At 50.8% G+C, this 24,485-nt stretch overlaps 7 protein-coding genes across 8 annotated transcripts in view; 4 read left to right on the top strand and 3 right to left on the bottom strand.

Annotated features, from left to right (window-relative positions):
* Nucleotides 1–153: 153 nt before the first annotated feature.
* On the top strand, nucleotides 154–7,492 carry LOC121595468. Its single transcript, XM_041919484.1, has 9 exons — nucleotides 154–300; nucleotides 409–696; nucleotides 768–1,266; nucleotides 1,348–1,727; nucleotides 1,794–2,504; nucleotides 5,619–5,877; nucleotides 5,949–6,176; nucleotides 6,242–6,457; nucleotides 6,524–7,492. The coding sequence occupies exons 2-9, from the start codon at nucleotides 559–561 to the stop codon at nucleotides 7,432–7,434; spliced, it is 3,342 nt and encodes a 1,113-aa protein (XP_041775418.1). The 5' UTR covers nucleotides 154–300; nucleotides 409–558; the 3' UTR covers nucleotides 7,435–7,492.
* Nucleotides 7,437–8,433, bottom strand: LOC121596096 (sperm flagellar protein 1-like). Its single transcript, XM_041920738.1, has 3 exons — nucleotides 8,344–8,433; nucleotides 7,921–8,224; nucleotides 7,437–7,853 (listed from the first exon to the last, which is right to left on the bottom strand). The coding sequence occupies exons 2-3, from the start codon at nucleotides 8,042–8,044 to the stop codon at nucleotides 7,555–7,557; spliced, it is 423 nt and encodes a 140-aa protein (XP_041776672.1). The 5' UTR covers nucleotides 8,045–8,224; nucleotides 8,344–8,433; the 3' UTR covers nucleotides 7,437–7,554.
* A 137-nt stretch (nucleotides 8,434–8,570) lies between these two features.
* LOC121596091 lies at nucleotides 8,571–12,514 on the top strand. Its single transcript, XM_041920732.1, has 12 exons — nucleotides 8,571–8,736; nucleotides 8,800–8,886; nucleotides 8,951–9,152; nucleotides 9,241–9,408; nucleotides 9,467–9,561; nucleotides 9,638–9,792; nucleotides 9,863–10,046; nucleotides 10,114–10,366; nucleotides 10,430–10,695; nucleotides 10,774–11,414; nucleotides 11,497–11,842; nucleotides 11,921–12,514. Exons 1-12 carry the CDS (start codon nucleotides 8,670–8,672, stop codon nucleotides 12,214–12,216), a joined length of 2,760 nt encoding a protein of 919 aa, XP_041776666.1. The 5' UTR covers nucleotides 8,571–8,669; the 3' UTR covers nucleotides 12,217–12,514.
* Nucleotides 12,515–12,603: 89 nt separating this feature from the next.
* Nucleotides 12,604–14,819, top strand: LOC121596092 (UDP-glucosyltransferase 2-like). Its single transcript, XM_041920733.1, has 2 exons — nucleotides 12,604–13,203; nucleotides 13,284–14,819. Exons 1-2 carry the CDS (start codon nucleotides 12,951–12,953, stop codon nucleotides 14,720–14,722), a joined length of 1,692 nt encoding a protein of 563 aa, XP_041776667.1. The 5' UTR covers nucleotides 12,604–12,950; the 3' UTR covers nucleotides 14,723–14,819.
* On the bottom strand, nucleotides 14,742–15,809 carry LOC121596094 (probable 39S ribosomal protein L24, mitochondrial). The gene is made up of 2 exons (XM_041920736.1): nucleotides 15,571–15,809; nucleotides 14,742–15,485 (listed from the first exon to the last, which is right to left on the bottom strand). Exons 1-2 carry the CDS (start codon nucleotides 15,661–15,663, stop codon nucleotides 14,823–14,825), a joined length of 756 nt encoding a protein of 251 aa, XP_041776670.1. The 5' UTR covers nucleotides 15,664–15,809; the 3' UTR covers nucleotides 14,742–14,822.
* An 86-nt stretch (nucleotides 15,810–15,895) lies between these two features.
* On the top strand, nucleotides 15,896–17,812 carry LOC121596093 (geranylgeranyl transferase type-1 subunit beta). Its single transcript, XM_041920734.1, has 3 exons — nucleotides 15,896–16,442; nucleotides 16,514–16,982; nucleotides 17,053–17,812. The coding sequence occupies exons 1-3, from the start codon at nucleotides 16,333–16,335 to the stop codon at nucleotides 17,578–17,580; spliced, it is 1,107 nt and encodes a 368-aa protein (XP_041776668.1). The 5' UTR covers nucleotides 15,896–16,332; the 3' UTR covers nucleotides 17,581–17,812.
* A 1,537-nt stretch (nucleotides 17,813–19,349) lies between these two features.
* LOC121596089 (CD109 antigen) overlaps nucleotides 19,350–24,485 on the bottom strand; it is a 32,246-nt gene continuing 27,110 nt past the window's right edge. For both annotated transcript variants that reach the window (XM_041920730.1, XM_041920731.1), the window contains 7 exons: nucleotides 22,004–24,412; nucleotides 21,750–21,936; nucleotides 21,289–21,680; nucleotides 21,023–21,216; nucleotides 20,764–20,938; nucleotides 20,593–20,698; nucleotides 19,350–20,520 (listed from right to left, as the gene is read on the bottom strand). In XM_041920730.1, coding sequence (XP_041776664.1) covers nucleotides 20,306–20,520; nucleotides 20,593–20,698; nucleotides 20,764–20,938; nucleotides 21,023–21,216; nucleotides 21,289–21,680; nucleotides 21,750–21,936; nucleotides 22,004–24,412 — 3,678 coding nt within the window. In that variant the 3' untranslated portion in view covers nucleotides 19,350–20,305. The remainder of the gene's footprint in view (nucleotides 20,521–20,592; nucleotides 20,699–20,763; nucleotides 20,939–21,022; nucleotides 21,217–21,288; nucleotides 21,681–21,749; nucleotides 21,937–22,003; nucleotides 24,413–24,485) is intronic.

Below are 24,485 nucleotides of genomic sequence, written 5' to 3' on the forward strand. Positions count from 1 at the left end.
GATGAAGATGCATTATGAACTGCTATTTTGTTTTTTTTTTCCTTTTTGCCGCTTGCTGTGATGATGATTAACGACCCTCGTTTTCGAAGATTTCATTCCCATTGGTTGCCTTGGTAACGTCGGCGCACGCAGGATTTGTCACGGCGCTGCAAACACCTGTACCTGTCAAACTGAATTTCGTGCAACATCCGGCTGAAGCTGAATAAATAAGAAAATGCTACCGGGTGTAGGTTTGCGGCTATGAGCCCTGCTGTACACACATCGGTACATAAACTCAAACCGAAACCAACACACACACAAGTAAGTACCGATCGATAGCTTTTCTTTATCGCTCTCCCTTCTCGGTGTGATGAATGAGCCAGTGTGACTTACAGTGCTGTACGGGTTTTAACGACCCCTTTCTCACAGGCCAGCCAGCCAGGCGAAAGCCGACCTGCCTTCAATCATCTGTTGCTCTCTTTGGACGACGATTCGGAGATGGTGAGACGCGCGACTGTGGCTACGAGAGTGCCCTTGCGCACCAACACCAGCACACGGACAGAGGAGCGAGTGCTGTGAATGCTGTACGAGACGAAGATGGCAAAACCGACCATTACACAGTGCTGTGGCCTGTGGCGTGTCCACAATCCACCGAAGCCCTTCGATCGTCTTCGGCAGTCGTGTACGGTGGTTGTGTTCGCCTTTTGCTCTAGAATGGTATAAGATTTAATGGATCTGCTCTTCGCGAATTTCACTTTCTAATGTTGTGTTTTCTCCCATTTTTTCAGCGGCACTTCAGCTTGTTGTTAATTGCAGTGTTGGGTGTGATCTGCTTCCTACCGCAAAGTGGCAATGGAGCAAAGATACTGCTCGTTTCGGCCTTCCCCGGCATGAGCCACTGGCTGATGTTCGAGCACATCATACACGAGCTGCTGCGGCGAGGTCACGAACTGACGGCCATCTCTAGCTATCGGTTGCGAACGGACGGTGCCAACTATACCGACCGCTACCACGAGGTACTGATCGAGCCGATATACGACTTCGAAGCGAACGGGCTGCCGATGGAAGTGTTTTACAAATCGCAATCGTTCGGTGATCCATTCTTCAAGATGTCGATACTGTGGAAGCTGGGGCTGGAAACGGCGGAGCATGCGTTCGAGAGTGCGAATGTGCGGACGTTCCTGCAACGGGAGGGTCTCACGTTTGATCTGCTAATAGCGGAGCAGTTTGTGCAGGAAGCGTTTCTGATGTTTGCGCACAAGTACCGGGTGCCGATCGTCACTATCAGTAGGTATTCCTGGGCAGGGGGTGAAAGAGTCATCGCGTCTCTTTCAGTTTGATCTTGACTACCTGTGAACTCTTTTCCAGATACGTTAGGGCATGCGGACTATATCGATCGTGCGTTCGGGTTGCTAACGCCGTGGTCTTTCGTACCACACTTTATGGTACAGTACGATGATCAGATGACGATGGCCGAGAGAGCGTACAACGTGTTCCTGTCCGCGTGGGATGCATACAATCGGAAGTTTTACTACCTTCCCGAGCAGCGGAAGCTGGCAGAGAAGTATTTTGGAGCGGAAAATGCAACCTCCAGCCTGCCCAGTATAGAAGATCTCGAACGGAACGTTAGTGTGGTGCTTGTGAACAATCACATCATCTCATCCCGTCCAAGACCACGGATCAACGGGATGATCGATATTGCTGGGGTTCACATCAGGAAAGCGAAACCACTCCCACCAGTCTTGAAGGTACTCCCAGATCCTTAATATTGATGTCTTGAGGTATATTATTAAATAAAAACATCTCTTTCACAGAACTTCCTGGATGCAGCACCCGGTGGCGTCATCTACATCAACTTCGGTACCTTCCTGCGAAGCTCGGGCATGCCCCCGGAAACCCTAGCCGTCTTCCTGGCCCTGTTTCGTAGCCTCCCGCAGTACAGCTTCCTGTGGAAATGGGAAGCAGACACAATCCCCAACCTACCGCCCAACGTTCTCCTCCAGCGCTGGATCCCCCAGAACGACGTCCTGGCTCATCCGCACGTGAAGCTCTTTGTATCACACGGTGGCATCTTCGGCACGCAAGAATCCATCTACTGGGGCCGCCCAATACTGTTCGTCCCGTTCTATGGCGATCAGCACAGCAATGCGCTAAAGTTTGAGCGTGCCGGCATTGGCCTAACGCTCCAAATAATCAACGTTACGGTGGAGGACTTTCGGGCGAAGATAGAGCGCATCGTGCAGGAGCCTACGTTCCAGCAGAGTGTCAACCGGCTGTCGGCAATCTTTCGCGATAATCCAACCGATCCGCTTGAGGAGGCCGCGTTCTGGGTCGAGTATGTCGTGCGCCATCGGGGAGCTGCTCATCTGAAGTCAGCCGCAGTACAGATGCCCTGGTATCGGTATCTGCTGCTGGACATCTTGTCATTGACCTTGCTGGTAGTTTTCAGTGCGTGGTGGTTGATTAGGAAGCTAGCGAAGAAGGGTTGGTCGTTGATAAACCATCGCAGGGTAGAGAAAGTCAAAGTCAAGTGATGTTACAGTGTTTGTAGAGATAAGGAGCCGGCGCGCGCACACACAGATGCATGTGGTTAGGGTCGGTTTGTTTATCGGATTTTGGGTTTAAGCATGAGTCAGTTACAAATAAAAGTTTCGGATGCAGTGTGTGTGTGTGTATGTTTAAAGAAAACACAAACACAAATAACTTCATCTTTCAAGTGCGTTTATCAAACATAGTCCTCCTTCTCTCCCCCTTCTGACAGATACAAAGTGTACCATTTATCAGTAAACAGGCCGGTGCGAACGCGCGCGCTCTGTTTCTCAAGATAAATGACACCCCGCTCTTTGTCTCTCACTCTCTCATTTTGTACCTCTCTCGCTCCTTCTCTCTCTCTCTCTCTCTCTCTCTCTCTCTCATACACACATTTTCTCTCACTCTCAGTAATGCGCAGGCTACTGCGGTAGAACACACTGCGCAGGCAGCTGCATCCATCCCGGGGCCATTCGGCAGACACAGAAGCCAGTAACGGCACGGCACACGGCCGAGCAGGATCGGAAAAATCTCATCGAAAACACAGTGCACCGACGGTTACCGTTTCCCCCACCCACCCGTTCCTCTGCGCTCTATACGCCGTGACACGTGGAGCAAGAAGCGTCGTCGTCGTCGTCGCCTACTGTTTGATTCTATTTATTGCGGACGGGGTCCATCAGATTTTAACGACCAAAATTAGTGGTTTGTAGTGGGACAAGATCACATCAACGAAGCGTGAAGACCCCCCGTTATTATAGCCAGTGCGACAGCGTGATAAAAGTGCATCCAGTGTATGTGTGTGCAATGCAGCGCACAGCGAGTGTGGCCGGGACATTGCATAACGGATAAAAAATAGGTGCCTCTGCCACCCAAAATCCACTCCACCCAGGTCCAACGCTGTGGCTGTTGTGGCCCTTTTCCCCCGGGGAAACACGTGGAGAGCAAGCCGGGGCTACAATTTAACGACCCGCTTACACACCTGCAAAAACGTGCTCGGCCGGCAGCTCGGCTCGGGAGCAAATCGATCATAAAACAAAATGGTAAGCAATTTCCTCCCGGGCGGCTGCAACGAATCGACGACGACGTCGCGTCACTAATAAGCAACGAACCAAGCGCCTTCCCAAAGGGGTTGACATTAAATTGACCTACGAGTGTGATGTAGGGGTTTGGTGAGACATGAGGCGAACAGCAATCAAGCCACTATCGGAACCGCCGCACCGCACGATGATAAGAGGCTATACAATTTATCAATGCGTTCCCCCATGACCTCCTAGTCGAATTTTCGAACAACGGACACAGACGCTGCCACAGACCAAGCTGGGTGTCCCCAGCTGCACCGCCGGTGTATATATGGGTGTTTTTGGCATGTGTGTGAAGCATTTTAAATTTCCACTATAAATAGGACGCGCCCTGAGAGAGAAGCACGGGCGTGCCGCCCCGTTCCAAGTGCCAAGTTCATGCGCCCGCCAGAAGACGCTGGCGGCCGTGTTAGTGGTGGTGGAAGTGGTGGTGGCGGTTCAGGGCGTCCGCTGGTAAACATTAAGAATATTTTTAGTACACCGCCGTATTATCGCCTTTTTATATTTGCCCCAAGAAGAGAGGGGGCAAAAAGGGTTGCTCTTGTTTTTGATTATGATGCCGGTAAAGGGTGTTTGTTGTTGTTTTTGTTCTCCGCGAATTCTTTTCGGATTGCGATTGGCACACGTTTGCACACACCAACACTTAAACCTGTTCACTAAAACAAATAAACAAAATACGGTTGCAGCGTGTGCCGGTTGTCGATCTTTGTGCAGAACAGAGTGAGCAGAAATGTTGGTTAAACCTGATTAAAAATAGTTTTTCCCCAACAATATGAGCAAAGAAGACCACCAAGAAACTGGTGAATTCCAGTGGACCATTGAGGAGGGGATGGGAGTGTGTGTGAGAAACGTTCCCGCCACGGTTTGTTTTTGGCACAATTCATTTCACGGAGTAAACAACATGACAAAAACGCTGACCCCAAAACCCATCCTCAACTCCTCCACGAACCTCTCCACGAACGAACGGGCGTCTTCTTTGGAGGACTGGCGGTGTACGGTCGCGGGTGTGCTAGAACTAATTGCCAATGGAAGTATTGATGCTGTGGAATGGAGGTTCACTCTAGCGGTTTTGAGGTTTACTGCTCTGTCTTGAGGTTGTACTGGGGGGTTTTTTTCCGGCAAACTGCCAAGCTTTTATGCATTTTGGCATGCATCGGGCATGCAGAACGCGGCAAGAACGGGCAAGCGTAAAAGATTGTCAATCAAATTGTTCTGTTACTTTTTTTTCGTAATATTGCTGATGAAAGCAGTTTGAAAATCTATTTTTCTGAAGTTGTCATAACACGATCGTTACCTGATCTGCTGCAACTGAGCGACAGCTGATTAATTTCCTTTTTTTCCCATGCATACATCAGCAAACCACCCGGTTCCGGTTGTACGGTTTTGTTTTTCCTATTGCAATACCTCCGCTCGATTGTGCCATTGCAAACAGAAACTGAGTTACGATCGAGCTGATTTATGTATTCCCATGGGTCTAACACGATCACGTACTTCCTTCTCACTAGTGATGGGCCCCTAATTCCATTTTTTTCAGGGAACGGAGCGAATTGCATTATTTTTAAACGGGAATGGAATGAATCTAACTGATTTTGTGGACCTACTTCAATATTAGTGGAATGACCATAAGGAAATGTTTATCACACTTCTGCTCAAAGAATAAGGAACAAACAAAAACCAAATATTGGACAAAACTGCTAGAAAACTATACTAAAAAGAGAAGGTTTTGATGCTACAAGTTTATCCCGTACAACTTCTAAGAGTCCGAATGGCCTTGCTGTTTAGTCTTCGCTTCTACTCTATAATACAGTCTATAGATGTCCAAGTATTCTCATCTGTTGTCCAAAGGAAGCTTACAATACCTCGAGAGGGATCGTTACCCATCCCATGAACAGCCACATGTGGATGCCAAAAACCTCATTTTTAGTTTGATTCTACGTTCGATCGTTCGATTCAAGGAACGGGACGAACCTAGCAGATTTGGAACGAAATTCCCATCACTATCTGCTTCCTCTTCTTTCCTCCCTTTTGCAGCATTTCCGCGCACTGTCGTACATAATCGGTTGTGCTGTTGCATTTACCGTCCTCGGTCCACCGGCTGTCGAATGTGGCAAGATACTGTTCCTCGTCCCATTCCCAGCACCATCCCACTGGCTGTGGATAGAGCACTTCGTGAAGGAGCTACTGTCCCGGGGGCACGAGGTAACGGCGATCACTAACTTCCCTGCGAAGGAAGCGCACCGCAACTACACGGAAATACTGATCGATCCACCGTACGATATACCTTACTACTGTAAGTTGGCAGCATATGAGAAACATCATACACCACAAACACTCACCAATCTGTGACATCTTTGCTTTTAGTTCCCGTGTCGGATATCTACGATTCGAAGTACAACAGTGATCTTAACAACCTATTCCTCTACTGGAGGGTAGGCATCTCGACGACACAGTACGCGCTGGAGAACGAGAATGTGCAGCAGTTCATCGAGCAGGACGATACGGACTTTGATGTGATCATCTCGGAGCAGTTCTATCAGGAAGCGTTCCTCATGTTTGCCCACAAGTACCGGGCGCCGATCGTGACACTCTGTAAGAATTGGATGATATACGTTTTTAGAGCTCCCAATATCCTTCCCCTTTTTTCGATATTGTAGGTACCCTTGGGCATGCAAATCACATCGATCAAGCGATGGGACTCGTTACACCGTGGTCATTCGTTCCACACCCAGTACTGCTGCTGTCCGACGATATGACATTCTCCGAGCGCTGCTACAACTTTCTGATCTCACTGGCCGATCTGGTGGTACGGCAGCTTTACTACATCCCCCAGCAGAACAGGCTCGCTCAGGCACACTTTGCCAAGATTGAAGGTAAGTGCCCAGTAATTCTGCATAATTTCTTGCTACTAAAGATCATCTCTTCAACCTCTTGGACAGGTCCCGAGCTGATGCCTTCGATTCGAGATCTCGAAAAGTCCATCTCTGTGATACTGGTCAACAGCCACCTGTCGACGTCACCTCCGCGGCCCACCATCCCCGGCCTGGTGAATGTGGCCGGCGCACACATCAAGCCGGCAAAGGAGCTACCCGACGACATCCGGAAGTTCCTGGACGGTGCCAAAGAGGGCGTCATCTTCTTCAGCCTCGGCTCGTACATGAGGAGTGCCGACATGCCCAAGGACAAGATGAAAGCGTTCCTGGAGGTGTTCCGCAATCTCAAGCAGCGCGTACTGTGGAAGTACGAAAACGAGGACGTTGCCCGGCTGCCGAAAAACGTAATGGTGCGCAAGTGGCTACCCCAAAGCGACATCCTAGCCCACCCGAAGGTGGTACTGTTCATCACGCACGGCGGTATGTTTGGCAGCCAGGAGGGCATCTATCGCGGAGTGCCCATGCTGTACATACCGTTCTACGGGGATCAGCATCGCAATGCGCTCAAGGCGGAGCAGGCAGGTTACGCACTGACGCTCAACTTCCCCGAGGTGAACGTCATCACGCTCGGGTCGCGCATTAACGAGCTGCTCACGAACCCCACGTTCATGAAGCAGGCAAAACGGGCGTCGGAACTGTTCCGGGACAATCTCGTGCCGCCGATGCAGGAAGCGATGCACTGGATCGAGTACGTGATGCGGCACAAGGGCGCCAAGCATCTGAAGACGCGCGCGATCGACCTGTCCTGGACGCAGTACCTGATGGTGGATGTGGTCGGGTTCTTTGCGCTCGTGGTTCTGCTCGCGGCGGTCGTGTTTTACAAAGTGCTGGGGCTGTTCCTGACACCACCGAAGCCGAAATCGAAACCAAAGACACGGGACATGATGCTCGGGATGAGGAAGCCGAAGTTAAACTAAGATTTCATGCTGAAAGCCGTTTTATAGGTCGAAATAAAACCAACGCAGCTACTATTTACTCTCGAAGTGTGTGTGTGTGTGTGTGTGTGTGGTTGTGTGTGGCCATGCTCCTCCAGGAAATCATTCTTCACCTCGGTAACCTTCCTTCTGTGCTCCCTCGTGGTGCTGGTAGTAGCTTGGTTTGTTCTCCCACTTGTACTTAGCCATCAGCTCGAACAGCAGCACCTCTAGCATGCCGTTGCTTCCGCTAGCCAGATCGCCCATCATCTCCTCATCCAAGTAGATGTTCAACCGGCTAAAAACCTTCCGGTTAAGCGTCTGCCAGTTGTCTAGCTTGTTGCGGGTGGCGTAACATTTCGTATAGTTGTGCAAATCGACCAGCTTCGGGTAGAGATGCTTCAGAATTTCCGCTACCAGAACTGCACGTAAAATGGCGATTAGAATAAACCGAATCGCCGAACAGCCCCAGGAGTACCACCCCTATACCTCCATCCGTAAGGTCCCGGTTAATGTTTTTAATATCCTTCGAGAGATTGAACTGCTTCACCCACTGGTACACATCGATCAGCTCTTGTGTTGACAACTGTATCGATTTCCTTCGAGACGGCATTTTGAAACGCGTTTTTCTTGCAAAATGGTGAAATTTTTTTTCTATGTACACAATTTTATGCCGTTTCGACGGCAGACTAAAGAGAGTATGACCTACTACGATGAGTGTGTTGATGAGATAGAACGGTCTGTTCGAACAAGAGCGCCCCCTAGTGTGTGACGTCACAGACCTTGAGACAGGCTAATTAGATGCATCAAAACAAACGGCGTTATGAAATAGAATAGCAGATAGAAATCGTGCGAACCGATTGGTTCAAAGCTTCATCTCAAGCTACGTCATACCTCATTCATGCCCCTTACCTTTTCTCTAGTGAGGCTTAATCAAGATGCAAAATAAAATAAAAACATCCGACAACACGCATTCAACAAACAAGAAATCAGGTAGGTGCTACTAAACATCGCGGCGCCCAAAAACGTGATTCATTTCTTGAATGATCGTGTGCGCGGTGTGGATTTCCCCTGGAAGCGTCCTCGGCGTCCAACGGCCGTTACGTTGTATATCAATTGTTTCATCTCGCTTGAGGAAAGAAGGTTACTGCGATTAAGCGACCGTTGTTGCCGTTCGCAACGCTTTAATTTGTAACCGACAGTCGCACTGGCCGGTTCGATTCGAGAGTGTAGCAGCGATGGCGCCGTCTTCAAGAACACGTTGCTTTTGGGCATTAACGTTGGTGATGCTGATTAGCAGAATAGGTGAGAATAGTTTTAGATAGAAAAGGTTTACCTTTATCTAACGATTTTTGGTACGGTTTAAAGCACACGGATCACTGCTGCCTGTAAGCTCTGGAGTAGACAAGACTCTGGATGAAATCTTCATGCCCAACGAACGGGAATCAATCGATGGTAAGGTGTTAATGCTGTCTATTTGCGTACCCATAAGACAATGAAACACTCTTCACTCTTCTAGACTGTCATCTGCGGTACTACAAATTCGGCATGGGACCACTTCCGCTGCCTGCCTTCGGAAGGCCAGCCTACCTGCGAGAGTTTGCCCATATGGCGGCGGTCGGTTGGACGGGGGAGAATGGCAAGATTGACTGGAACTGTGGTGGCTCATTGATTTGGGAGAACTACGTCCTAACGGTGGCTCATTGTACCGCAGACGATAAGTATGTTGATTGCTGCTCTCACCACAGAAACAACAACGAGCAGGAAACATGTTTCATTCACACCTTAACGTTGTCCATTTGTCCTTAGTAACGCCGCTCCCGATGTGGTTCGCCTTGGTGATATCAACTTGGACGACGACTCGGACGACAAGTATGCGCAGCAGCTGAAGATTGTCGAAATTATACGCCACCCGGAGCACCGGTTTAGCTCGCGGTATCACGATTTGGCACTGTTACGTCTGGAGAGGAACGTTACGTAAGTATAGTATCTGCTCACAAAGGCATTTCGGCATTTATGCTAATAATTGTTCCAGCCTGCACGACACGGTGGCTCCTGGGTGTCTGTGGAACGATGAGGAGATTCCCTTCCCCTCGATGGAAGCTACCGGCTGGGGATCAACCGGCTTTGGTAAGTTGTACTACCGCTGGTGGTCGTACCGCGCAAACTGTTATCTCTAATCGGATTAACCTCCCGCGGCCCCCAGGTCAAGCGAAAACTCCAATACTGCTCAAGGTGTCGCTCAGCCTTGTCCCAAAGTCCACCTGCGATCAGCAATACCGGAAGGGTGATCGGGGTTTGCGGCAGGGTTTGCAGGACTATCAACTCTGCGCAGGAGACATCAAAATGGACACCTGTCCGGTAGGTGATTAGGATTGGGAATTAGGGTGGGCCTAAAGCCAACATTAGTAACCATGGGTTGATTTTGTAGGGAGATTCCGGTGGTCCGCTGCAGATGAAGCTGCTTGCCAATGCGAAGATGACGCCGTTCATTATTGCCGTCACATCGTTCGGCAGTGTTTGCGGACAGTCGACGCCCGGGGTGTACATGAAGGTGTCGCCCTACATTCCCTGGATACGTTCGGAGCTGGCAAAGCGGGGAGAACTGATAAGGGGTAGGATCACTCCGAAAAGCTTGGATCCGCTTCTAGCACTCATTCTTCTCGTTTAAACTCTTTCTAGAGTGGAGCTTTAAGCCGTATGCTTGCGCATTACGGTACGTACACCTGCGAGAGTACGAGGATGACGTAGTGATGGGCAAAAGTGATACGTTTGAGTCACTCGATTCTTCCAAGGCACACATGAACATCATCTCATCGGTACAGACGGTCAAACTCCACTACCCAGCGGGTACAAATGGACCGGACAACTGTTACGGTGTAATCATCGATGAGGACACCGTTGTAACGCTTGCCCACTGTGCCGCTGTCCAAAGGTAGTTTGCCATTTTGTTTGGGGCAATCAGGAAAAAGTTATGATATTTCTTGTTGCTTTCCAGAATGACTGCATCTCATATAGCCGATCAGAACGGCACGCGAAACGAGGTGGTTAAGGTGCACCGCCATCCCCAGTACAGACCGAACTCGTACGACAACAATATTGCTCTGCTGAAGCTAAAGAATCGGTACGAGTTTTCGCGTGACTTCGTTCCTGCGTGCATCTGGAGCGAGTTCAAGCTACCCGATCCAAGGTTTTACGTCACCGGGCAGGGTCGGATGGATTTGAACAAATTCAGCTACGGTGGCTCACCTATTACCGAGTTTCGTGAGTACCTTGTATGACTTGCCATGTCTTAGATATTCAATTATTAAGCTGCTTTACATCCATCCTTCCACCCTCTAGAGCCACAGATCGTTCAACTAGCCCCTAGGGCAGACCTTCAACTGTCCAACTGTTCCTTCCCGGACGAATACCAAAAGGGGCTAGCCAATGGGCTCACCCAAGAGCATCTGTGCTTCGGCAACAAACCGTTCCTGGTGCCAGAATCCTGCCAGATGCAAATCGGTGCCCCACTGTGGCGTCGCGTTTGGCGCATGGAGCGCCACTTTGAGCACATCTACGCGCTGAACCTGTTCGGCAAGGATTGTGGCTTTGGACGGTCGGCGGTTGCGACCCGGTTGGGCCACCATCACGAGTGGATGCGTTCGGTCCTGCTGCCAAACTACAAAGAGCGAGACGATTCGGTACTGTTCATCAACAGTGATCTGCATCAGTACGATCACTGTAAGGCGCCCGATGGCAGTGAGGGACTTTGTACGCCGGTGCAACGCTGCCCGAAGATTGCGTACGATGCGCAGGTAAAGCGTAACGTACGGCTCTGCAGGGATGGTTCGCTCGTCTGCTGCCCGTACGAGTACGTGCGCAATGAAACGCGCCCGAGTGCGGGCGCACGTGAGTTGGATGAGTGCGAGACCAGGTACAGAGCGTTCCACAGCGAGTATCAGCGGTGGCAGCAGGATCGGATCGGTACTTACTATCACATGGTAAATATTGGAGTTGCAAACCTCTTACCTCTTAGCAAAGAAAGATTTTAAATGCATTTTAATCGTTTGCGGGGGGAGGCAGGTTTACGTCGGATGGGAAAAAGGACGGCAAACGGAATGGAACTGTCCCGGTACGCTGGTCAGCCGCAGCCTGGTGGTACTGTCCGCTTACTGTCTGTCCGGTTCCGGCACACTGCCAACGGTGGTGAACGTTGGCGCAGGGAATCCGAACGACACCTGGAACAATCCTGTGATCGCACGTATCCGCGAGGTCATCGTTCATCCGAACTATAATGCCACCTCGCTGCTGAATGACATTGGGCTGGTGCGATTGGACAAGGAGATCGTACCAACGGCAATGAAGTATCCGATTTGCCTGTACCAGAATGAAACACACACACCGTTCCTGCTTTACCGGATGGTGATAGGTAAGCGACGAACCTTTGAGGCTCTCGTTTTCAGGGTGGATGATCAATGACTCATTCAATCTGCATCATTTTATACAGATAATGGAGAATCACAGCTCGTGTCGAGCTATCCCAAGTACAACAGCGACTGCAAGGAGTATCTGGGAGTGCACGGAGTCCGCCAGCTGTCCTCCGCCGAGCTGTGCGTGGACGTCGACTCGGACGATCCTCGCTCGCTGACGGGTGATCCGCTCGTCTGGTACAAACGACGGGCGGCGGACAACTCCTCCACCCAGTACTTGGTCGGGCTAATAAGCTACGGCAACTCGCAGCAGCAGCTGTTTGTGCATACGCGCATCTCAGCGTACGTCGGCTGGATCAAAAGTGTGGCCTAAAAATAGATGTGACAAAGCGTGCTTAAGAGTTCAATCGACAATCGTCCTGCAATGTTGCATAATCTTTGGAGTTGCAGCAGCCGATCGTTCAACAAAAAACCTCTGCTCAGGCTCTAAACTCTTCATCATGGTATAGTGTGATTAAATTAACTTTGTATTAATTTAAGTAATGCGTGTGCGGGAGGCGATCGTCACAACGCCTCCGATTTTTAAATTTTAGAAATCTTAAGTCATGAGTCATGAGTTCGGTCATGAACTCTATTTTCTGAATTAAAGCAAACGAACATAAACACGCGAAGCGATTAACGGAGAGCATATGTAGAACCATCTCCTACGAATACATAGAATCAAGAAAGAATATAAGAACACTTCATTGCTGCGAAAATCAACAAGTTCACCCGTGTCCACGATCGACATCATTTGAAGGTTCCGCTTCGCAGTTTTGTTCGCGTTTACGGGTTGCTTATCAGGAAAAGGCAAGCTTTCTTTCTATTTTCTGGCTTCTTCTCTATTCTACGTTAGGGTGAGATTGTTCTACGAGATGTAGAACATACATAAGAGTATAAACCATAACTCTCTGCCCCCTCCTTAACCGAAAGTCAGCTGAAAGTTGAACCTATTGAGTCAATTAAACGCGATAAGAGAGCGTTCCGTGCTAGCATCGCACCCATGCTTGCGCCACATAACCGATCGATAGTTTAGCTGCTGCTCTGGAGGCAGCGGCAGGTCAAACCATGTGGCTGCGAATCACTTTTGCCGGCTGTTTGTTCCTGCTCGGCGGACTGCTGTCCAGTGCCGATGGGTACAGGATACTGTTTCTTGCCCCCTTTCCCGGCCCGAGCCATTGGCTCATGCTGAAGCACTTTATACGCGAGCTGACCGATCGGCAGCACGAGGTAACGTGCATTACGAGCTTCCCGTACGGTGAACCGCTGCCGAACTACGATGAAGTGCTGATCGATCCACCGTACCCGATACGGGAGACATGTAAGTAAGGCAGTTGAAAAAAGTGGCCAGAAAAATAATGCCCAAATGTCACTTTCTTTCTCTTATCCTCCCTCATACAGTCCCAGTGGAGGGTTTGTTCGACGCAAGCCAAACGTCGGACTTTGACAAGCTAAACATGTACTGGGACCTGGGCCTCAACACCAGCCAGTACGGGCTGCAGTCGGCGAACGTGCGCCAGTTCATTGCGCGTACCGATCTCACGTTCGATCTCGTCGTCGCCGAGCAGTTTTTCCAAGAAAGTTGGCTCATGTTTGCGAACAAGTACAGTGCACCGATCGTAACCATCAGCACGTACGGCTATTCGGACTTTTTCGACCAGATCATGGGCCTGCGGACACCGTGGTCGTTCGTACCGCACATGGTACTGTCCTACACCGACAGCATGACCATCGACGAGCGGGCGTACAACTTTGCGCTCTCGCTGTACGATCGCTTTTGGCGCTACTGGTGGTACCTTGGGTGTCAAGACAGGATAGCGTGGGAGGCGTTTGGCATCAACTACCTCGGGACGCGCGCATCCGATCTGGAACAGTCCATCTCGGTCATACTGGTCAACAGCCATCCGGTGTTGAGCAACCCGCGGCCCACCATGCGCGGACTGGTGGACATCGGCGGTGCGCACATCCGGCCGCCGGCACCACTACCCCACGAGCTGGCCGAGTTTATGGATGGGGCGCGCCACGGCGTCATTTACTTTTCGCTCGGTGCGTACATGCAAAGTGCGCTGATGCCGGTGGCCAAGCGTACCGCGATACTGCGCGCGTTCGGTGCGCTCGAGCAGCGGGTGGTGTGGAAGTTCGAGGACGATCGTATACCGCCCGGGGACATACCGCCGAACGTGATGGTACGCCGGTGGGCACCGCAGAACGATATTTTGGCCCACCCGAACACGGTACTGTTCATCTCGCACGGTGGCCAGTTCGGCACGTTCGAGGCGATGCATCACGGCGTCCCGGTACTCTTTGTGCCGTTCTTTGGCGATCAGCACCGCAACGCGGACCGTGCCGTTAGGGAGGGCATGGCGCAGAAGATGAGCTTTGAGAACATTAGCGAGCATACGTTCGGGCCGATGGTAAGGCGTATGGTTGAGCGGGAAAGCTATCGGGCGAGGGCGAAGGAAATAGCGCACCTCTTCAGGGACCGGCTGGTGGAACCGATGGAGGATGCACTGTACTGGATTGAGTACGTGGCGCGGCACAAGGGTGCACCGAGGTTAAAATCGAAAGCGATACACTTGAGCTGGTGTGAGTACTATTCGCTCGATCTTGTGCTCTGGCCGGTGCTGCTTATACTATTCTTGCGCTGGATGTACATGACACCAAACTCCACGCGTAAATTGTACTATAAACTGCGATGCATTGTTCGGTTCCCGCACACACTGCGCTATAAGTATCGTGCCTTTCTCCGGTACTGCCGTCAAGTGACCGAAAACCTGCTCTGGATCAAGCAAGCACCCAACCAACGGAATCGCCGTCGAGTGTACTATCGCCAAGATTAAATTGAATACACTCCGCGCATAATCGTTCTCGATAACTGTACTCTCTCTCTCTTTAGTGTGTTTCTTTTGCTACAAATAAAGGTAAAAATCTAAACCAGCCCTAGTACCAGTACGTTTTGTGCGGTACGCGCGTCTCCTCGATGCCCTGCCGCTCCATAATGTCCATCTCGAAGGTGCGCAGGGCGGGCTGGAACGAGATCTCCTTCACCACGTCCGCCGGTGTGTCCTTCTCCCGCTCGATGTACGTGCCCTTCGTCTTGTAGTCGTGCGTTTCCTCGTTCGCCTTCGGTATCGGAATGATGCGCCCCGTTCTGGTCGACACCCGCACCTTCTCGCCGTCCTCCGTGTAGCGCCACTCGATCGCCGTCGCCTGCAGATCGGACGGATCGACCAGCTGCACCTGGCTGGTGACGAGCAGCGGGCTCTCCGATTTGATCATTATGCCCGGATACTCCTTCTCGTCCGCCACCTTGCGCAGATGGCAGTTGAGCCCGCTGACGATCACCCAGTTCCGCTCCTGGATCACCTGGCTGACGATGCCCTGCTTGCCCTTGTCCTTGCCGACCAGCACCTCCACCCGGTCGCCCCGGTAGAAGCTCCAGTTGGCGATCGGTTCGATGAACACCTTCTTCCGGATCGTGCCCGGCATGTTCTGCTGCCGGAACTGGCCCGTCCAGGGGCGGTTCGTGGTGAAGCGGAACTTTCGCCGCTCGACCGTACGGGGCAGGTACTGTGGTTTGCCTCGGGGCGTTTTCCAGTACACCTGGCAAGTGAATTGGTAATGAGTGGTTGCTGTTCCGTGGTGATGGACCGGACCGGACGAACGCGGTCTACACACACACACTTACCTGTTCCATCGAACGCTTCACGTACGAATCGGGAAAGTTGGAGAACTTTTTCGACATATCGCCCACCTTCTGGAGCAACGTTGTTAATCGCATTTTGGCGCTTTATATCTTCACTTCGCCAAAAGTTCACAAATTATTTGCTTTTGTTCTCGAACTCGCTCCAGTCGGCGGAAAATGTTGTTATGAAATCGCAGGCCGACAGGGAGCACGGCAGCACATTGTTATGACAGCTCGCACGCAGCGCACACGTTCCTGAAGGGATGCAGGCTGACAGCAGCTGTCAAAAGCGCACCAGCAGCAGCAAAAAAAAGAAGATAAAAAGAAAAACAGCCAAAACACACGCAAAGTGAAATGACTCGTCGTCGGTCGTCGGACAAACGTTCTTTCGTTATTATTATTTAACCCGCTGCCGAGCTCAGATACTTCTCAGGTTACTTCCCGCGGGACCTTCACCGGAGCGGCATGAAGCGGACGAGTGTGTGCTGTTGAGTGCGCGAAGTTGAGAGTGTCCGAGTGTTGTTTTCATCCCTCGTCCAAGAACCTTCTCCTCCTCCACGTAAAACACGGAAAACAGCATCCTTTCCTCCCGTGTGTGTGTGTGTGGTGCTTTTGCTGTTGTGCGCATTTACACCGTATCTTCCGCGATCGAATCTCACGTTTCGTTTCTAATCGTGTGAAGTCGATTAAACACAGCCACAGCCACGTTTTCATAATCTTGCGGTATTGCACAGCGTGAAGCTGGGTGGATATCTAAGCCTCATCATGGACAACAATATCGAAGGGGAGGAGGTGGAGTTCCGCAAACACGCCAAGTACTTTATACGATTTCTACACACCCTGCCGGGACGATTGGCGTCGCACGATTCCACTCGGTAAGAAAGGCTCGAAAGTCGTTAAGCGCTCTTTCTTGTTGTTACTAATCAACTTCCCTTCCGTTTCACAGAGTAACCATAGCCTTCTTTGCTGTCAGCGGGCTGGACGTGCTGGACTCGCTGCACATGCTGACCGACACCTTCCAGCAGGACATTTGCAACTGGATCTACAAGCTGCAGGTGGTGCCGAAGCCGGGCGAACGGGGGTACGGTGGCATCCAGGGGTCCAGCACGTTCGATGTGATCGGTACGCCCGACTCCTGCGGGCTGCAGCTCTACCGGTGGGGCCATCTCGCCATCACGTACACCGGTATTGCCGTGCTGGTGGCGCTCGGGGACGATCTGTCGCGCCTCAATCGGCGGGCCATCATCGAGGGTGTGGCAGCGGTCCAGCGGGACGACGGTAGCTTCAGTGCGACGATCGAGGGCAGCGAACAGGATATGCGGTTCGTGTACTGTGCGGCGGCGATCTGTGCCATGCTGAACGATTGGGGCCGTGTCGATCGCAAAAAGATGGCCGACTACATCCTCAAAAGCATCGTACGTATTGGAAAGAGGGCCCCCTTTTCATACGATTTTATGCTAAATTTCCTTTTTTTGTTTCTTCCAGCGCTACGATTACGGCATTAGCCAGCACTACGAGATGGAATCGCACGGCGGCACCACGTTCTGTGCGATCGCGGCCCTGGAGCTGAGCGGCCAGCTGCACCTCCTTTCGGCCGACACGCGGGACAAGATCATCCGGTGGCTGGTGTTTCGCCAGCAGGACGGGTTCCAGGGCCGGCCGAACAAACCGGTCGACACGTGCTACTCGTTCTGGATAGCGGCCACGCTCAAGATACTGCACGCGTTCGAGCTGACCAGCTTCCAGGACAACCGGGACTACGTGCTGTCGACGCAGGACCCGACGGTCGGCGGGTTTTCCAAGTGGCCCCAGGCCTACACCGACCCGTTCCACTCGTACTTTGGGCTGTGCGGGCTGAGCTTCCTGAACGAGCCGGGCCTGCAGGAGGTGATGCCGAGCTTAAACATATCGATGCGTGCCTACCGACGGTTGCAGGAGCTCCAGCGCAACTGGGCGCTGCTGGAGGAGGGACTGGCGGCCGGCAATGGGGAGGTTACCGTGCACATAGAGTAGGAGGAGCGGTGGTAGTGGAAAGGGCGCACTCAGATATCCACACACACACACACACAAAAGGGGAACATAGAGCGCACAGAGAGCTGTTTGTTAAAATTTGTTTTGTTTTTTGGGATAGTTTTCGTTGTTTTAGATGCAATTTTTAAAAGAAAATAATAGATAAAAAAACGGGATAGAGATATTTATTTTTCGCGCTTTTGCAATTTCCTCCCGTAGGCATAAGGTTTAGGACGCATCATCAACATATTCCGTCGGTGCCGAACATATGCCCCAACGTCGCCAAAACGTTCATAAAATTCAGTAGATAAGTTATTTGCTTTTATCAAAAGACACACAATTTTATGCCTCACCAGAGTCCGTTGCGATCAGTTGCGAGAGGTTAGCGAGCGAAATGGGAACATAACCACAACCCCCAAAAGGCACAACTACTACTATTTAAGTTAATAATAATAATACTTCGTCCGCTTCGAACACCGTTTCGAATGTACTAATAGAGAGAGATTGTGTATGTGGCGTGTAGAAACACTGCGGGGGGATTTGGGGATACATAAACACGAATCAAACAAACAGTAGAGAACAGTAGTGATTAAGGCAGATAGTGCTGTAAGGAAGAAGGGGAAGAAAAATAAAAGCGAAATATTTTAGTGACACAAACAGACTTTTTCTTCGCACCCAGGTCTCCGATCCACCGGATGGGGCCATATAAAACCGCCTTTTGCCCTGGGGTACGCGCCCGCGCGGCCGTAAACACAAGCGCGCTTAGATTGCTCACGTATGCAGCACGCGGTGCGGTAGAATCGCGCGATGTAATTTAGTTTGCTCAGCGGCAGCCGGTTAATTGGCCCTTGGATATTTACACACGAACACAGCACAAGGGCCCCATTTTTATATCTGCGCAGCCAGCAGCCGGAGACTAACGGCCTCCTCAGAATGAGTGTCTTTTATTGTGCGGTGGTATAACGGAGGCAAACACTTTGGGTATGGAAGAAGCGCAGTGTCACTATGGAAATTACACTTTTATCATGGACTACTGCTGCTGCTTCGCCCAACAAACGTTCAATTGGTTGGAGATTATCGGTCACGTAATGTGAATGTTACTAGACTGCCCCTCACCCACACTTATTAAAATAAATCAGTTTTTAACATTAATATTTAAAAAACTCCGATTTTACATGTCCTTCAGTTGCTTCTATTTATTTCCATCTTTTTCTGTATCCATTTCCTCTTCGTTTAATTGGCTGTTTTCGTACAATACAGCTCCCGCACGGGACCTTCTCTCAGCTGATCTGTGGTGTTCCAATACATGATGTACCCTCTCTCTCTCTCTCTCTCTCTCGCTCCTCTTATTTAGCGATGGCGCGCTTCTTAATTTAGCTGGCAAAAAAAAAATACTTTTGTGGTAAGAAAATGGCTCACACACACACACTCTTCTTCCTTGCTATTGTTTTGTTGTGATGGCGTGTGGTATGTGTGTGTGTGTGTGGAGGTCGCTCAATTGACGAGAGAGGTCCGTGTATGGTTGGTGGTTTGTAAAAAGGTAAACGACGACGCTCTAAGGCACCTTAACAATTTGTATCGTCCCGTTCCTACTCCTTTGCTTTTCTCCTCTTCCTTCTCACTACACAAAATAGCTGCAGCTTTTCTTCTACTTTCCATTGCATTTTCTTTTCATTTTCAAATTATTACGTTTGAAAATAATTTTTAGCTGTTTTTCTGTAGCAAAAATTGTTTCTTCAAAATTGTGTTATCGTTCCTTTTCTCCTTTTGCGTTAAAAATGGGTTTGCGCGTACCTTTTTTTTTAACGATTTTTGCTTCGTTTTACTACATCGAACTACTTTTGCTTTACCTCTGGCTCTCTACTTAAAACAAAACGGTATATTTTATATAAAAAAAAGGTTCATACGCGCACAAGAAGTGAAAAATATGTATAAAAAAATAAGTAAATTAATATAAAAAAAGAACACGAATTGATACGTTGACCAGAATCAAAATGGACGGCCTTCTTTTGCTTTGCTTTTTTTTACGAGAGGAGAGAGAGATATATGGAAAACGAAAGTTCCATCATCTCTCCTCTTTCGCAATTTCTTAAGTTGTGAGCTTAAATTTATTCTATGTAAACGGAAACTATTAGCGCGTTAGAGTTCCTTCTACAAAAACGAAAAAAAAAACGATTAGACACATAAGTCAAGGGGGGAAAAAGACGGAGCTGCTAAAACAGCGAAATTCTTACTTTCATGTTCACAAAAAAGCTTACGTTGCTAGTCTTTGTAAAAAAAAGAATTGCTTGTTCTGTCCACATTTTCTTAGGGCAGATAGTAAAATTTTTGTTTCTGTTTCTCTACACACGGTGTTGTATAAGCTGTGTTTCAGGCAAGTTTGGATTATCCTGTTTTTTTTCCTATTTCAAAACAAAATCTGTGTCCTTTGGATGGCTACCGGACGGTGATGATGGATGGTGCTGTTGTTAAGTGTGTCTATTAACCCCTAAATTCTAGCTTAAAAAGAAAACGTTTAACTACTCTACTAGCAAAAAAAAACGGACGCAACAATTATTGATATAAGGAGATTCTCGCTCATTCGATATTCAGTGATTGTTTTTTGCTTGAATGGAATCAATTCCTCTCCCTCTCTCTCTCTACGGCGGAAGCGTAGGGAGGAATCCAAAAAAGGGGAAAGGTTTGTTGTTTGTATATTTACACAGTTTGCGCTTCTTCGATCGCGATTTTAATCGTTGAGGAAAATCCACCCATTTGGATTGACTATTCGGTAGTGGCGGGCCACGAGCACGATGCCGGTCAGCAGCATCAGCACGATCGAGCCCGGGAAGCGGACGGCAATGTTGTAGATCGAACAGTACGGGCACTGCGAGCTGCCGCACACTTCGCAGATGTTCAGCAGGTAGGTCTGCAGCGAATCAAAGATGGTCTCATTGAAGCGTTCTGGAATGAGATAAACGGTTAGATAAAAGGGAGATCATTTGCTGTTACCAAGGGGTGCGATCGCTCTTTTACCTGGTGCGTAGTAATCGTACACACGGATCGGTAGGTAGCGTGACATGTTGGCTACCGGCATCCATCGTTCCAGCGTAAAGTTCACACAAACATAATCGTTATCCAGCTACAAAGGGATAACAATAATTAATATAGATTCTTTCCGTAAGAATAAACGATCAAAACACTTACATAGTCGAAGTAGAAGAGCACCTTTCGCTCCTGGAAGCGAGCCCGCTGCAGATTGCGCACCCGCTGGCTGAGGATGTACGAGTCGAGCTTCTGCTGCTGTATCATGTAGCCCGTCGGTACGGCCACATCCAGTACCGCCATACCCGAGCGGATCGATTCCTGCGTGTTGATCCATCTGGAGGGGAAAAACAAACAAAAGAAAAACAATTGTTATTAACACACGTTCGCCTTACTCGCCGCCTACTGCGCGCTCTCTTACCGTTGACAGATGACGTAGCTGATGTGCGACTGATTCCTGCCGTGGAAGATCGTGCGCGTGGTCAGATCGAAGGCCGGCACGGGCGGTTGCGTCTGGAACTTGTACGTATCGACCGAGTACTGGACGTGCATCTGGAGGATGGCATAGCCGACACCGGTTGCCTCCACTCGCACCGTACCCCAAGCATTAGGGACCTGTTACAGTCATTATAAAAAAAATCATTAATTGTTTAATCATCATCCTCCGCCGAATTCTCCACCACTTACATCCAAAAACTGCTGCTGAGCCAAGCTCTTGCGCGTAATGTACAGCTGCTTCGTTTCGCCGGGCAGGGACGTTGCCTCCACCTTGATGGCGAGCTGCGTCACGTTCGAAACGCGATTGCGCGTACTGTACTCGGTCAGCGCCTTCATCGCCATGCCCGTATCCTGACTCGAGGCCCAGCCACCGTCGGTCAGGCGCTGGGCGTTCAACCATGCCACGATCGGATCGACGTGTATCTCTTGCCGCGACACGTACGTCAGCAGCGCGTAAGCCGTTGTTTGGATGTTGAGCGAATCGTACTTGTACGGCAGGCGGGGTAGGGAGAAGTAGCGCTGATTTTCCAGCTTGGTCGGTGGCAGTGGCACTTCCTCTTCGCCCCAGTAGTTAAATTCACCTGTTTTTAAAGACAAAATGATGTTAGAACCACTTGAACTTGAACGGAACACAGCAACCGAATGCTTACCGATTGATCGCATCTTTGCAGAAAGCATCGTAAAAGCGGCCTCCGCCTTCGGTGCCTTCGCTATCATCAGTGCGTACGCGACGATCGCTATTTCGTACGTCGAACCGGACTCCTTTATCGTGGCTAAATTCCGCTGCAAGTACTGTAACGCTCTTTGCTGTGATAACGCTACCCTTGCCGCAAGTCTCTGTACAAAAAATCGAAAAAAAAAATAAATAACCCATCCAATAAAATGATTTTTCATTTCTACTCACCCCAGCTGGTAAGTTAACGGTCGTTAGCGTTATGAGCACGTGGGCCGTTAGCGTTACATTCTTCTCGCGCACCACATCGTTGCGCGAAAAGAACGCGGAACTGTTCGCCTTCCGGTCGGGCAGCCACGTTTCCTCCCAGAACGAGCCATCCTCCTTCTGGTGGCGCAACAGCCAATGCATGTTCTTCTGTATCATGTACGGATCGATGAAGATAAAGTTCTCGTACTCGTACAACCCGGCCATCTCGCCAAACACCTGCGCACAGTACGCGGTCAGCCAGACGGACGGTGCGGACTGGTTCCAGTCGGCACGGAACAGCGAGAAGCCACCGTCCTCCATCAGGTAGCTGAGCTGCCGCTGGTACAGTATGTTCATAAAGTGGAACGCTTGCTTTTCCGTCCGTTTGTCGCGCAGCGTACTCGCGCGCATGTACTTGATGGTGTAGAAGTTGGCGGCAAAGCTGAACATGTTCTGTTCCGCCGCATCCATCGGCAGCTCCAGCAGCGACGTGGTGTTGATGGGCATGGTGGGAAAGATGGCGCCGACCACATCGCCGACGACGGAGATGCGCGCCCGATTCGAACCGAACACATAGTACCGGTCGATCTCGTACGGGATGATGGGCGTTTCCGTGACGTTCACGTGCATGAACTGCACCAGATAGGCACGGTTGCGCAGATCGAGCAGGATGGACTGGTGGCGGTACTGTGGCAGCCCGTCCGCCTCCACCGTTATCTTGCGGCTGATCTGATGCGCACCGAGCAGCGTGGAGGCGTGGATCGTTACCTCGATCTCACCCAACCGCGTCGGCACGATCGGCAGATACACGTTGGTCGAGTCCTGCGCGTTCAGGTAGATGTAGAACTGATGCTCGCCGAACGAGGTGCGCGGATTGTACGACCGCACTATACCGTCCTCCTCCACGTGCACGAACTGATAGTCGGGCGAGCTGTGCAGCACCACCGTCGCCTCGATGTCCACCGTCTGGTAGTTGAACACCGCCACCCTTATGCCCACCTGCTCACCCTGATGGCAGGCGGTCGGCATCTCCACATTGATGAAGAACGGCTGAATGCCCACGTACTCGATCGGTTTGCGTATCATGCCGTACCCGCGCGTCCCACTAATCCCGAACGCCGAAACCGACCACAGCGCTGGCACCTGCGGCACGTCCAGATTGAAGATGTAACGCCCATGCGGCCCGATGTTCACGTCCTTCCACAGCCAAACGTTCTGATAGTGGCGCAGGATCCGGTTGAACCGGAACTTGCGGAACTCAACCAGCAGTGTCTCGTTGCGCGTACTACACCCCGCCTCATCCGTCCCATCCTCACAATCCATGTACCCGTCGCACCGCTTGTCCGTCCGATAGCAGCGCCCATTCAAACACTCACTGTAGTTCAGCGCCGCATCACAAATCGTCGGTCGCATCGGCACCACCCCATCCGTGAACACAACCAGCCCCGCATAATCGAACGTCCTGTTCGCATCGATCCCGAACGTGGACGCCGGATAGTACACCAGCTCATCCGGATCACCGTCGTGCGACATCCACGTCTTCTTGAACGTCCCGTTCGTGTGCTCATCGAACGACAGCATCTTCTGGATGACGGTCGCGTACGTCAGCTCATTGCCCGCCTGCATCGTGTAGAACGCATTGTCGATCGCGGACAGCCCCACGTACGAGCCCGGCTCGCCGTAGATCGCCACCTCCACCTTCTCGCCCGTCCGCGCCTTCCGGTTGTTAATGAACACCGTAAAATTGTTGCGCGAAATGCCATTCACCGGGAAGGTCAAACTGTCCGTCAGCAGCTTCCCGTACCGCCCGATGTGCCACACCACGATCGTAGCGGCCGGTGCCATCTCCGCGCTCAGCGTGATCGCCATCGTCTTGACGCCGCCCTTCATGTTTTCGTGCCCCGTCACCAGGATGATGCCCTTCGACATGACCAGGTAATTGAAGTCCTTGATGTAGAAGTTGCTCTGCACGTGCAGCGTGATGTACTCGCCCACCTTCGCGTCCGTCGTGCTCGTGTGCACCTTGATGTTGTGGTTGTTGGGCGAAAAGTGGGACAGGAGCAGCAGCTCGGTCGAGGCTCGCTCGCCCGACGGGTCGATGTAGTTCGCCACCAGCCGCATCGATTGGATTTCGTTCAAGAATTCGTTCGTTTGCTTCGTGTTCTCCAGGTTCAGATCGTGCCGGATGTCGAGCTTCAGCTCCCACACGCCCGCCTTCTGCGACATGTGCAGGACGCGGCTGTCGAAGGAATTGCGCCCGCCGGAGGCGCGACTATCGATCGTGCCGGACACCTCCATGCGCCCCGCATTGAACTCATCCAGCGGGAGGGGCGATCCGTCGTGGTACTCCGCGATCAGGAACACGGTAAACGGCATCGATGGTTTGAAGACCTAAAAATGAAGGCGAAAAAGCAAATAAGTAAAGATTTTCTCACTAAATCATCGACAAAAATTGCCCGCCCTA

Source organism: Anopheles merus, chromosome 3R (assembly GCF_017562075.2).
Source record: "Anopheles merus strain MAF chromosome 3R, AmerM5.1, whole genome shotgun sequence".
Classification (NCBI taxonomy): Eukaryota; Metazoa; Arthropoda; class Insecta; order Diptera; family Culicidae; genus Anopheles; species Anopheles merus.

Bases quoted from the DNA above. Each gene is read 5' to 3' on its own strand.
- LOC121595468 (XM_041919484.1), top strand. From the start codon at position 559: ATGCTGTACGAGACGAAGATGGCAAAACCGACCATTACACAGTGCTGT. The intron at 697-767 runs GTATAAGATTTA...CCATTTTTTCAG, and splicing joins TCGCCTTTTGCTCTAGAATG to CGGCACTTCAGCTTGTTGTT. The intron at 6,458-6,523 runs GTAAGTGCCCAG...CCTCTTGGACAG, and splicing joins ACACTTTGCCAAGATTGAAG to GTCCCGAGCTGATGCCTTCG.
- LOC121596096 (XM_041920738.1), bottom strand. From the start codon at position 8,044: ATGCCGTCTCGAAGGAAATCGATACAGTTGTCAACACAAGAGCTGATC. The intron at 7,854-7,920 runs GTATAGGGGTGG...TTTTACGTGCAG, and splicing joins CCGGGACCTTACGGATGGAG to TTCTGGTAGCGGAAATTCTG.
- LOC121596091 (XM_041920732.1), top strand. From the start codon at position 8,670: ATGGCGCCGTCTTCAAGAACACGTTGCTTTTGGGCATTAACGTTGGTG. The intron at 9,153-9,240 runs GTATGTTGATTG...ATTTGTCCTTAG, and splicing joins CATTGTACCGCAGACGATAA to TAACGCCGCTCCCGATGTGG. The intron at 9,793-9,862 runs GTAGGTGATTAG...TTGATTTTGTAG, and splicing joins TCAAAATGGACACCTGTCCG to GGAGATTCCGGTGGTCCGCT.
- LOC121596092 (XM_041920733.1), top strand. From the start codon at position 12,951: ATGTGGCTGCGAATCACTTTTGCCGGCTGTTTGTTCCTGCTCGGCGGA. The intron at 13,204-13,283 runs GTAAGTAAGGCA...TCCCTCATACAG, and splicing joins GTACCCGATACGGGAGACAT to TCCCAGTGGAGGGTTTGTTC.
- LOC121596094 (XM_041920736.1), bottom strand. From the start codon at position 15,663: ATGCGATTAACAACGTTGCTCCAGAAGGTGGGCGATATGTCGAAAAAG. The intron at 15,486-15,570 runs GTAAGTGTGTGT...TTCACTTGCCAG, and splicing joins TGAAGCGTTCGATGGAACAG to GTGTACTGGAAAACGCCCCG.
- LOC121596093 (XM_041920734.1), top strand. From the start codon at position 16,333: ATGGACAACAATATCGAAGGGGAGGAGGTGGAGTTCCGCAAACACGCC. The intron at 16,443-16,513 runs GTAAGAAAGGCT...TCCGTTTCACAG, and splicing joins GCGTCGCACGATTCCACTCG to AGTAACCATAGCCTTCTTTG. The intron at 16,983-17,052 runs GTACGTATTGGA...TGTTTCTTCCAG, and splicing joins ACTACATCCTCAAAAGCATC to CGCTACGATTACGGCATTAG.